This window comes from Euleptes europaea, chromosome 8 (genome assembly GCF_029931775.1).
Source record: "Euleptes europaea isolate rEulEur1 chromosome 8, rEulEur1.hap1, whole genome shotgun sequence".
NCBI lineage: Eukaryota > Metazoa > Chordata > Lepidosauria > Squamata > Sphaerodactylidae > Euleptes > Euleptes europaea.
Window position 1 is genome coordinate 95,626,592 of NC_079319.1, and position 12,390 is coordinate 95,638,981.

The 12,390-nt window shown below is 47.3% G+C and overlaps 1 protein-coding gene across 1 annotated transcript; it reads left to right on the forward strand.

Annotated features, from left to right (window-relative positions):
• Nucleotides 1-955: 955 nt before the first annotated feature.
• On the forward strand, nucleotides 956-12,188 carry C8H5orf22 (chromosome 8 C5orf22 homolog). The gene is made up of 9 exons (XM_056854984.1): nucleotides 956-1,396; nucleotides 1,595-1,740; nucleotides 3,218-3,367; nucleotides 4,364-4,826; nucleotides 6,614-6,676; nucleotides 7,800-7,921; nucleotides 9,505-9,571; nucleotides 9,944-10,083; nucleotides 12,032-12,188. The coding sequence occupies exons 1-9, from the start codon at nucleotides 956-958 to the stop codon at nucleotides 12,186-12,188; spliced, it is 1,749 nt and encodes a 582-aa protein (XP_056710962.1).
• Nucleotides 12,189-12,390: the final 202 nt, after the last annotated feature.

A 12,390-nucleotide genomic window follows, 5' to 3' on the forward strand; every position in this document is an offset into this window, starting at 1 on the left:
TACCACTAGGAATTGAAGATGAAGGTATTCTCCCTCCAATTTCCAATCAGGATTGTTTCAACTGGTGTTTTTTCACGCACATTGGATTTGAATCAGACTGATTACATACATGTAGAACTCACCTGGTATTCAATTTTTGTTTTGAATGGCATCGGTCATGCTGTTCTTTATAGAGTGTTTTTCATAGAGTTGTGCGCATTGTTATTTTGGGATTGCATTATAAAATTGTCAATTAGGACCTTCTGTATACTTGGTGGCCTCGTGGCGCTGTTATTTCTTTCCAGCAAGTTCCGGGGCATCAGGTGTGTTTTTGCCGTGCAGCCATTTTACCTTCCCAACCCCCCCAACTCCCCCCCCCCGGGTGCCCTGCAAAGACCGGGGTTGCCGGGTCCCCTGCACGGGATGGAGGGGCAGCGCTGCCCTACCCGAGGCGGGGAAGTGCTGGAGATGTGGGGCTGGAGCCCGGGGGGGGGGTCCTCAGTGGGGGGGGGGGGTACAGGGCCCCCCGAGTCCGCCCTGCAAAGCCCCCGTCTTCCTCCCCGGGAGCCGGCCTCTCCCGTCTGGAGAGGAGCTGCGATTCCTCGGGGGTTCGGCGCGGGCCTCGCCGCTCCCTCCCTCCCCCCCCCTGGGGGGGCCCGCTGGACCCCCCCCCCCCCGCGCTCCCTCCCTACCTGCCAGCCAGCCAGCCAGCCAGCCCAGGGGCGTCCCGGGCGCCGGGGGGGGCCGGAGGGGGCGGGGCCTCCGCGGGCAGCCAAGCGGAAGCGCGGCGTCCTCGTCCAGCCGCAGCCCGAGCTGGGGGCTCAGGCCCCGCCCCTCGCCATGGCCGCCGCCCGCCACGCTCCCCGCGCCCCCTTCCCGCCATGCCCGCGCGCGTCACGTGTGGAGGGGCGGGCCCGGGCCTTCCGGCCGCGCGTGCCGGAGCCTTGGGGCGGCGGCGCGGCGGGGGGGGGGCAGCATGGGGGGCGGCGAGGGGCGGGGCGGGCTGCGGACGTACCCGACGCTGCCGGTGTGGGTGGCGGAGGACCACCACCACGTGAGTCCCCCCCCCCTCGCGTGCGTCCCCGGGGGGGGTGTGAGGGTGAGCCGCCCGCCCCGGGCCTGCCTGGGCCGGGCCCCCCCTGCGCGCCGAGCCCAGGCCCTGCCTGCCTGCCTGCCTGCCGTGCCGAAGCGGGCCCTCCGGGGCCCAGCCAAGCCTGCCCCGGCTGCCCGGACCGGCGGCGGCTCTCCGGGGCCTCGAGCGGCCTTCCGCGCCGCCCCCCTGGAACCGCAGAGGAGGCCCCCGGGGAACGGGCCCGGGGACCCAGGCTCTGGGGGGAGCAGGCCGCTTCGTTTGGGTGCGAGGTGGGACACGGGCAGGACGGCCCCCCAGCCCCTGTTTTGTCCGCACAGCAGCCCTGTAAGGTAGGCCCAGCTGAGAGACTGTCAGCCAATAAACAGGTCAGCCGCCTTCACGCCCCCGATATTGGTGAGCAGCAGTTCCTGCGTTGGGTTCCCTGCTCCGGGAACTCGGGCAAACGACAAGCGAGGCGAGGGACGTTGGTGGCTTCTCTGTCTGTCTTCATGCCCTCGTGAGTGTGGTTCCTTGCCCTTCTAGGTGCTTCCCTTCATTTACCGAGCCATCGGCTCGAAGCACCTTCCTGCCAGAAACATCAGCTTTGTCCACTTGGATTCCCACCCTGACCTTCTGATACCGGTGAACATGCCTGCGGATACTGTGTTTGATAAAGAAACTTTGTTCAGGTAAGATCATGCGCTGGGCATTGGGTGCTGCCTGTTTACCCTGTCATGGGATTAGAAGCCCTTGTTTCCCGAGGAGGGAAATTGGTAATAAAAATTAGTGTGGATGCTTTGTTTTGTGTAGCTGCCTCTAGGTCGTGCAGGACGTTAGTGAGCGGCAATAATGGCACCAGTTCAGCTCTGAGATTTGAGGACAAAGTTTGCGCTGGCCATGCGCCAATCCTGCCAATTGCCAGTGCAGGGAACGCTTGCTGCACCACTCTTTAACCACGAGTGGAAAGATTCGTGAAGGCATTACACGCTTGCTATGATTTCTTACTTTGTTTATTTGTTTAAAACATTGGTGTGCCACCTTTCTACCCAAGTTGGGGGTCTGGAAGGTAGCAAGCAACCAAAACGTTGAAACAGTGTTCCAGATGTACATAAATTTCAAGTATTCTCTTTCTTGGATTTTCCTGTTGGGAAAATAGAGGAGGTTCTTTAATGCACTACTGTAATATACATCAATGCGTAGATCCAGTCCATCATTCATACCATGTTTAACTATTTCCCTACTGCTTGGTTTGTAAGATGACATCTCAGCCTTCATCAGATTAAAAAGGTAAAAGTAGTTCCCGTGTGCAAAGTACCTGGTCGTGACTGATGCATGGGGTGACATCTTAGCACAACGTTTGCTAGGCAGAGTTATGTTTACTGCCTTCCCCAGTCATCTACACTTTACCACCAGCAAGCGGGTTACTCATTTTACTGACCTCAGAAGGGTGGAAGGTTGAGTCACCCTTGAGCCGGCTACCTGAAACCGACTTCCATAGGGACCAAACTCAGGTCGTGAGCAGAGCTTGGACTGCAGCACTGCAGCTGACCCCTCTGCGCCACGGGGCTCTGTTAGCACAAGGTTATCAGTAAACATTTTTTTTCAGTACTTCAGTTCCATTCAGTTCCAGTCCAATAAATTGCCATAGTACAAAAATAAAACACGGGGAGTGGATGATACAGGTAAATATTATGGCTGCATCAGATTAAAGTGCTTGTTTGTTAGAGCCTGTACAGAAGAGTCACTTTTCTACTTATCCATGAATACTGGAATCACATATACACAGGATGGAAATTCTCATGACTGTGTAATCCAAGCCTTTGTGTGTTCCCCTCCCTCAGTTCCATTCTACCCATAGGTTTCCTTGCTTTATTTGAAAAGCAGAATTAGAAAAGCAGAATCAGAGCTGTAAAACTGAGCAACCACATACAAATATGTTTAATGCATTATTCTACGTACAGAATCTGAATTTATCAAAGAAGTTAGAATATTAGACACAAGATTGGGCTAAAACATCTAGCCTCAATTACTTTACAGTTTAAAATATTCTGAGGTCATTTTTGTACTCAGTTTATCAGTTCTAACTTTATTACGGTGAAATTTCCTCCCTCCGAACAGGCCCGCTCCTGACACTTAATCCCATTTTCCTTGTGTGTGTTTTTGAAGTGAGATCAGCATTGAGAACTGGATCATGCCTGCTGTTTACGCTGGTCACTTTTCACAAGTTATATGGCTTCATCCATCTTGGGCTCAGCAGATCGAAGATGGAACCCATCACTTTTTAGTGGGCAAAGACACCTCAACTACTACAATAAGGTAACTGTAGAGCTTGTGCATTTAAAAAATGTAGTTCACAATAAACGGAGTGGTAGATTTAGTGTCTCCCTGAGTTTGCATGCTTCTGCCCAAGTAGGTTCCCATAAGTGGCTTCTGCCAAAACATTATTGTATAATCTAGCTCAGTCTTGTTGAGCCTGTGGGTGCTTTTGGAATTTTGAGATTCCTAGATAATGTCCTTCTAGAAATAAAGCAGCTGTTTCCATTTCCAGAGTTGTTCTGTGTAGACAGGCAGCTGATGTCCCCTGGGTTCTTCTGAAGGACCTCCTGCTCCATTGATATGGAGGAAAGCCAGGTGCTTAACTTTGGGGGGCAGCAGGAAACACATGGGTGGTCACCAGGGTACCCATAGGTGTCACATTGGGGATCACTGGTCTAGCACCTTTAGACCTTCTCCTGTAGAAGAAGAGTTGACTTTTATACTCCGACTTTCTCTACCACTTAAGGAATGATCAAATAGGCTTACAATCACCTTCCCCTCCCCACAATAGACACCTTATGAGGTAGGTGGGACTGAGAGAGCTCTTAGAGAGCTGTGACTAGCCCAAGGTCTCCCAGCTGGCTTCATGTGTAGGAGTGGGGAAACCAACCCCGGTTCACCAGATTAGCCTCCGCCACTCATGTGGAAGAGTAGGGGATCAAACCCGGTTCTCCAGATCAGGGTCCACTGCTCCAAACCCCCGCTCTTAACCACTACACTACGTTGGCTCTCAGGTGTAATTTTAATTTCTGCAAGTAAGCACAGCAGAAGGTAGAACTAATATACAGGTTTTCATAGCTGGTATATCCCCAAGTTACTGATGTATGCAATGAACAGGAGGTGGCTGTTCGTACATATTTGGGAGATTTTCCAAAGTATCTGGCTGGCCACCATTGGAAACACTCTGCCGTGCTGTTTGGTCAGGTAGAACACAACAGTCCTGATGTTCTTCTTTGAAATGTTCTAAGTGAATGCTAAGAAGTATTCTTACTCCAGGATCACAAGCACCGAAGGCTACTTCCTGTCCGATGGTCTGTATGTTCCTGCCGATCAGCTTGAGAACAGGAAACCTTTGCACCTCAGCGTCCACCTTGTGAATCCCACCAAACCCTCTGACGACCGGGAGGAAAGCGGAGCTCTGTCTTCCGCTAAGAGGCTCAAGTTAAGTGACGATACCACAGGCGCTGTCGTTGCCTCTTCCTCAAAAGATGTGGATGTGCCTCCCCTTGGCTCTTCAGATACACAGCCTGAAGTATTAGAACACAGTACCCAGGCGCAAGAGACGGCAGATGGCATCCAAGGTACCTCTGCCTCCTGCTCCTTTGGCAACCACAATTGTCAAACCACAGAACTTGTTAAAGATATTCTCCGGGTATTGCAGAAGGATGCTGCTTACGTTCTAGATATCGACTTGGACTTTTTTTCAGTTAAGAATCCTTTCAAGGAAATATACACTCAGGTAACTTGCGTGGATGTCGTGTTGTCAGTTGATCTTGTCTTTTTTTTTTTTTTTTTTGCAGTCAAATTGCAGGCCAACTTATGGTGACCTTGTGGGGTTTTCAAGGCAAGAGGCGTTCAGAAGTGGTTTGCCGTTGCCTGCCTCTGCGTAGCAACCCTGGACTGCCTTGGTGGTCTCCCATCCAAGTACTAACCAGGGCTGACCCTGCTTAACTTCCAAAATCAGGCTGCTGTGGGCTGTCCAGGCCAGGACATTGATCTCTTAGATTAAACATTTTTTAAACCTTTCAATCTGTTAAAAAGTTGGTCTCAGTTAGTTGGGCAAAACACATACAATGTTCTATTTAGAAAAGCTACGGTATGAGAAGCATTTCTTCTTGATTAGATGGAACCTGATGCTTCAGCTGTGTCATCCGTAAACAAAGAAAAATGTCCTTTTCTCAACTATTGGGTTATTTACAAGCAAATTGGTGCAGATTTGGTCTGTTAAACTCATAAATCAACTAAGGTTTCTTTAATCTGATGATAGCCTTTGTGTGTCTGTGTGACGCAATGGTTTTAGTTCCTTATTTTGTTTATTATCTGCCTTCTTCATACTCGAGGTGGATTATAAATTTTAAAAGATACACTACAATAAACACTGCAATACGACAAAAATTGAAATTATCTAGAGAATAAGATTTTTCAGACATTAAAACAAAAATACTGTTCCATTTATTTAAAATAATAACTTTCCTAAACAGTTCCATTGTATGCATTCTGCGGAATGATAGAAATGTGGGAGTCTTGGGACCGCAAGTGGTCTGCATTTTGGATCTTTCCAGATTTTGGAATATTTTGGAATTTTTGCATATACATCTTGGGGATGGGATCCAAGTCTAGACATGAAATTCATCTATGTCTGATAAATGTATTATATGTACTTTATACATTTTGGTCATTTATGCATGGGAGTTTTACCTGAGGTTCGTTGCCCGCTGGACCCACACTTTCCTGTTGGGAATCTATGCACCAGCAGTCTCTAAACTCAAATCAAGCCCCTCCCCGTGAAATGCTGCTCTGTAATTGACTTACTTTGTTGAGCTTACTGTGAGAGACAGTTCCTCCCTCCAAATACCCAATTGCTGCATAAAAAAAGCATTTTAAGAACAAAAAAAACGAGCAATCTGAAAGGAGAGGGGGAGAGAAATCCAAGTCTCGGTTTTAAAAAGCAGAAAGCATTTGAATCCCTGCCTCTTTACGCGTTGCTTTGTAATTGGCTATGAGAGAAAGCAAGCTTGTGTGCCCCGCACTTTGCCTTATGCATGGGGATTTCATCCAGGCTTTGCTCGGTGAAGATGGAAGAGTCAGGTTAACAGAGGAATGGGAAGACACGGGGTTTGTGAGGGCTGGCAGCGAGGTCATCTCTAATGGAGGGAAAACTTGCATAACTCCAAGGAACAGATTGGGGGCAAATGTGAGTGAAAGTACCCATGCATAAACAACCACAGTCTGAATGTAATTTTAAACAACATTTTTAATAATTTTGTGTACATTGAACCATCAATGGCACTGCTGAGAGCCTGCTATTAATGCCTGAATTCCGACTCAAAAAGTCCGGTTCTCGGATCAGTCCGGATATAGGATGTCAGGATAAGGGATGCTCAACCTGTACCTAGGTATTCTTGTTTCTTTTGTAGACATGTTTAAATTCTGTACTGAAAAAAATTATATGTAAATCAGTCCAGAGGAAGGCTTTAAGTTCGAGAGTTCATTAACATATTGGGCTTTTTTTCTTATTGAAAACAGGAGGAGTACAAGCTTTTACAAGAGCTTTATAGTTTTAAGAAGCCTAACAGCAATGCCACAGAGGTATGTAATTTCCCACGCACTGGAGAATGACAGCCAGTTAATCTGGTTTAAATGAGTAAATTCAGAGTGAGGTGGGGGGGGGGGAAGTGAAGGCCTAGCCGTGAATGGTGTTTCATGAGCTAGTCTACCGTGGCGCGAAGCTGGCTTTTACGCCACAGCATGTTTTGTGGACATGCTAAAACAATGTGGGCTAGGGAGTCTATTTGATCCGGACAAAATGGATATTTGCATTCTTCTGCAGTAATTTTATTGTATCGCCCTTGTGTCTCGGCTGAGTCTAGGGCATTATGTCTCGCCAATAAAAAAGTTCGTCTGAACTTATGAATTAAAGGAAATAATCTAACTCGGGGCTAGGCAGCTCCTGGCGCAACTGGCAAAGCTCGGCACTCCAGCCTGTTTTGCTTGGCCTGTGGGGTCGGTCTTCTGCCCAAGGGACCAAGGTGAGCCCCTAGGGTTCAAGGAGTTCCCTGGGACTCAGTTTGCTGCTGGTATGTCTGGCCAAGTAAAATCCACACCACCATCTTCACGGGCAGGAGTTGCAGAGGGTTTTGCCATGCGAGGCAAAAATGTTGTCTATCCTGATCTCACCACCAGGGAAAGTCGTTCACATGAACACATGAAACTGCCTTATACTGAATCAGACCCTTGGTCCACCAGTATTGTCTACTCAGACCGGCAGCGGCTCTCCAGGGTCTCAGGCAGAGAGGTCTTTCACATCGCCTTACTTGCCTGGTCCCTTTAACTGGAGATGCCGGGGATTGAACCTGGGACGTTCTGCATGCCAAGCAGATGCTCTACTACTGAGCCACGCCCCTCCCCTTGTGCCATGCCTCTTGTTGGTGCCTATATCTGTCAATCATCTTTTCAATAGGGTGAGTTCCTTGTGCACCTGATCAGAGTTTGTGGGTGTGGTTCAGAGCAAAACGACTCCCTGTCCTGTTTCATTACAAAAAAAAAAGTTGAAGGGTGCTTGTTAATATTTCACTGTAGATTTCATTGAGACTTGGGAGCACATATTTTTCTTTGTTTTGTCCCCTCTTGGGAGTCATTAGTTAATGACTGGTACTCATTGAGCTCCCATTGGCAATGACTGTTCAAGTGTTTTCTGTGTGTATGTTTAAAGGAGGACTTGCTAGACTGTGTTGAGAATCGCATCCGCCAGTTGGAAGATCTCGAAGAGGCGTTTGCAGATTTATGTGACGATGACTCCGACGAGATTCTGGAAAGATGGGCTTTAAATCCTGGGTACGAATCTCAGACTGGTGCCTGAGTGACATTTCCTTTCGCTTTAACGAACCATTGTAACATTTGGAAGAAAACACACGCACACGCTCAGGCAGGATTTGAAAGGCTGGAGTTCTGCATGCGTGGTTAGGGTTCAGTTTTGTCTTCCAGCCATAACCCCGCATAAGGTGTTACTCTGGAAAACCCTTTCACCTTCTGTGTTGCCTCAGTGAGCAGTAAAACGGGGTTGTCCATAGGGCAGCAGTTAGGTCACGGGTTTTTTCAGTCGTGGGTCCATTCTTCTAGAATGGAGATGGGTGCAGAGGACACCTTCATTCACTGCCTTCGGGAAGGCGAGTAATACAGTTCTGTTTCAGAGGACTAGTTTGGAGAGTAAACTGGTTCAACACATTTAACCAGTGCATATTTTTTATCTTGTTAATGGACTGTTAACGTTTTTTTTGCACCTTCAACTTGTGGTGGTGGTGTTAGCCTCCTTGAGTCCAAGGCGATGAAGTGGGGTTTAAATATTTTAAAGGAGTAAAATTGGAAAACCAGCACCCAGAAAGTCTGTCAAGCACGAGAGTTTGCCCAAAGACCTTTTGAAATGGAAACACATTTCTTAACTAACCATCTAGCAATGACCAGGCCTGGTGAGTTTACATTTTGGACTAGGGGCAGAACTCCAGTGGATGGACACCGCTATGAAGGTCCTGTATATGTCAACCTCTCAAACACAATCCCCCCCCCAATAGGGGCAGATGTCACATTCAGCAGAAAGACAGGAAGTGATACGCTTGCTTTGTGAAGCAACCCCAAGTCATAACTCTGGTTGAAATGCCTGGTTTCTTGTGTCTGAGATGGTTTTAGATGCTAAGGCCTAGTCCTTGAAAACTGACTTCCACAGGATTTTTCTGCAAGCCAGCTTGGTGTAGTGGTTAAGAGCGGTGGTTTGGAGCGGTGGACTCTAATCTGGAGAACAGGGTTCGATTCCCCACCCCTCCACAAGAGTGGCAGAGGCTAATCTGGTGAACCGGGTTGGTTTCCCCACTCCTACACATGAAGCCAGCTGGGTGACCTTGGGCTAGTCACGCTTTCTCAGCCCACCTACCTCTCAGGGTGTCTGTTGTGGGGAGGGGAAGAGAAGGTGATTATAAGCCGGTTTGATTCTCCCTTAAGTGGTAGAGAAAGTCAGCATATAAAAACCAACACTGCTGCTGCTTCTATTTATTTGCTACATTTTTTATCCAGCTCTTCCCTCCAAACCCAAGAAAGTTTACATCAGTCTCCTCTCCTCTGTTTTACACTCACAACCACCCTGAGAGGTAGGTTAGGCAGAGAGTGAGTGGCTGGCTCAAGGTTTGAATGTGGGCCTCCCATGTTCTAATTTACCATGCTAACCACTACACCAGGCTATCTGCAGTAGCTGTTCAGATTTGCGGGGGGAGAACCCAGAAACCTCAGTTTGCAGAATAATGCACAGCCCGTGAGATCTTGGCTCAAGCTGATCAGTGTTCTCGGCCTTAGTCCTAACATTTTGTGTTGAGTTGTTCACTTGAAGCTACTTTTTATAATTTTGTGTGTATGTGTGTGTTTAATCACAGGATGACGCCTCTAATTCCACTTGTACATAGTCTGAAAAACCGAGTGGTAACCCCTAACTATGAATTGGTAAGTTCTGTTTATTTTCATGTTATTACAATTTCCAAAGAGAGCAAGTGGCATCACTTCCCGGTGGAAACAGACCTTAACAGTTGCCTCAAGAATTTCTAATGCAGGGTATATACTGAGCTTTAGGCTGCAGCATTCCACACTCCTGAACCAAAATACCAAGAAGCTGAAAGACAGCATTTAGGGATGTTAAACGAAAACTGTGTCCAGTATCTTCCATTTGCACATGTGCATGTAATGTGTACTGATTCTCTGATCTTGGAAGATAAATTAATGGGAGAAGCAGCTGATGGTGCTGGTTGGGACTCTTGTTGAATTTGAACCACGCTGCTCTGTGCGGGGGGTGAACCACTTTGCATAACCAACTTTCAGGTTCATCAAGCTGGGCTCACATGCGATTACTCTGAAATCCCTCACCACGTCAGCACCGGGGAAGAAATAGAGGATCTCGTACAGTCTGTGAAACATCTCCTGAGGAATCTTCCGAAGCCTACTCTTGTGACAATAGCCAGGTAAGCTCTGGTGGAATCGTGTCCTTCTGTGCCTCGCCCAAGGCGTCCTCACAGTTGTCTCAGTGCAAGTCCTGTTGAGTATTGTTGCAACTCTGGACATTTTTTTTTAAGCTCAGCACATTCCATTGAATTGGAATGTGCACACGCAGTAGCAGAAGAAGCCATGTGCTCTTTTTAAATAAAAAAAAAAACCCAACAAGTTAATTGTTTTAAAAGAATTTTACTTGAATTGGAATTCCTAGTAAATATCTGGGAGAGTATCTTATACCCTGCCTTATCGTGATGGTATGATGATAATGGGACATTCAGTGCCATCCTGAGCAGAGTTACACTTTTCCAAGCTCACTGATTTCAGTGGACTTAAATGGGTGTACCCGACTTAGGATGGCACAGTTAAGCATTCATTGGAGGTAGTCTGCTGGCTCAGCAAAATGCCTGCTTTTTCCAAGAAGGACTTTTGTATGTTTCCAAGCATTCTGTTGTTTATCACTTTCAGTAAGTTTTAAGGACATACAAAAATTGCAGGTGGCAATTGGCAGGAACCCAACGCCAGGTAGGGTCAGCAGGAGATGACATGCCCTGCTTGCAGGTGGGCATGGGGATTGAGGGAGGGCAAGCGAATTCTTGGTTGTTGTTATAAAACCCTGCAGCTCACCTTGGCTGTTTCTGCATCCTGTCTTTGGTACGTGTCCCACCGGCTGAGAATCACGGTTCTAGTTCCCTAGAACGTCTTCAGGCATCTGCCTGGGCTCCTGATTCCATGAAGCATGTGCAGAACAGGCATGTGAGTGTGCAAAGATGAAGAAGATAATAAAGTTTGAAAACCACTCTGATACCAAAAGGAAATGCGCACCCTCTTTCTGGGGACAGAGCTGTTATGCCAAGCACAGGGGTCTCCGTTTGTTGGGGGAAATTAGCTGGAGACTAGATAGAGCTTTGCAAGAGGCTGGCATGGGGGGGTTTTAACCAGTTGTGCTCCAGGTGAGCAAACCAAATGGAAACGCCCATAACAAAACGTTTTATTATTTGTTGAGGGGTAAGGCCAGACCTAATGCCTTACCCCTCAAAAAATTATTTGGCAGATTCTTAGATAGTCCAGTCGAACAGAGAGTCTGCCCAAGTGGAAAGGCAAAGGCAGAAACACCCATTTTTTAATTCAGATGTGATTTATATTCTTCTGTAAGACCTCTTGTTACTCCATTGATTTCACACTTTCCTGTTTGTTCTCACGACTGTCATTTAATCTATCTGCTCTCTGGTAAAGATAAGGCTGCTACTTTATCCGTAGTTTATTATTTAACGGACGCTTTGAAGATAAACCCAAAGTTATAATCAAGTTACGCCTAAATGCTTGTTTGCCTCTTTTTGAACTGGAACACCACTCAAGTGTACATTTTGATTTGCATTGAGCAAAACAGCTGCTGTTGGTCTTGGAGTAAAGAAAACAGGAGTGACAGCTTCCTGCTTCCTGTTTCCTGCTTCTAAACTCAATACACTAGCACCCCCACCACCACATTAGTGTGTTATCCGTAGTAAGAGTTTTGGAAGGGCTGAGTCCTCAATCGTCAAGTTGTCTGAGGGAGCAAGGTACGTGTGTGTGTTGACTGAAGCCCTAGCTTGTTTTTTAAATTTAGATATTTATACTCTGCTTTTCTCCCCCAGTGGGGACTCAGAGTGGCTTACAATGTCATTCTCCCTTTCTCCAATTTATGCTCACAGCACAGCCCTGCAAGGCAGGTTAGGTTGAGAGTGTGTGACTGGCCCGAGGTCGCCCATCAAGCTTCCATGACACAAGTGGGGATTTGAACCTGGATCTCCCGAATCCTAGTCTGACACTCCATAAGCACTATATGCCATGCCTGCCTTGATCAAGGAAAAAACAAATTAGGTGATAATTATACCTTTCATGAAGACCCATAATCCTTAAGGATGTATTTACTATTTACAGGTCCAGCTTGGACGACTATTGCCCCGCAGACCAAGTTGAGCTTATACAAGAAAAAGTTTTGAATGCCCTGCGCTCAGTTTATGGCACACTGGATGTTCATTTAGAATATTTGGAAGATTTCAGCCCTGCTGCAGCAGATTCTTCGTCTACAGTGTGATTTGTCCACTGGAAATAATTTTTCTCTCTGTACACACTGGTTTCATTACAGAAGCAAAGGCTTTCATAGGAGTTTGGGTTGTGTTTGTGTCACTCTGTTCTTGATGGTTTTGACCTGAACTCTTTCTGTTTTTTAACTGAAACTCTCTGCTGCTATTTTGTGTGTGTGTGTGATTTGTCTGGAAGAAGAGAAAAGACTGGGA

What these genes read in the sequence shown, in the direction of transcription:
- C8H5orf22 (XM_056854984.1), top strand. Translation starts at nt 956, where the DNA reads ATGGGGGGCGGCGAGGGGCGGGGCGGGCTGCGGACGTACCCGACGCTG. An exon ending in AGATGGGCTTTAAATCCTGG is followed by an intron (nt 7,922 to 9,504) that starts GTACGAATCTCA and finishes GTTTAATCACAG; the next exon opens with GATGACGCCTCTAATTCCAC. An exon ending in ACTCTTGTGACAATAGCCAG is followed by an intron (nt 10,084 to 12,031) that starts GTAAGCTCTGGT and finishes TACTATTTACAG; the next exon opens with GTCCAGCTTGGACGACTATT.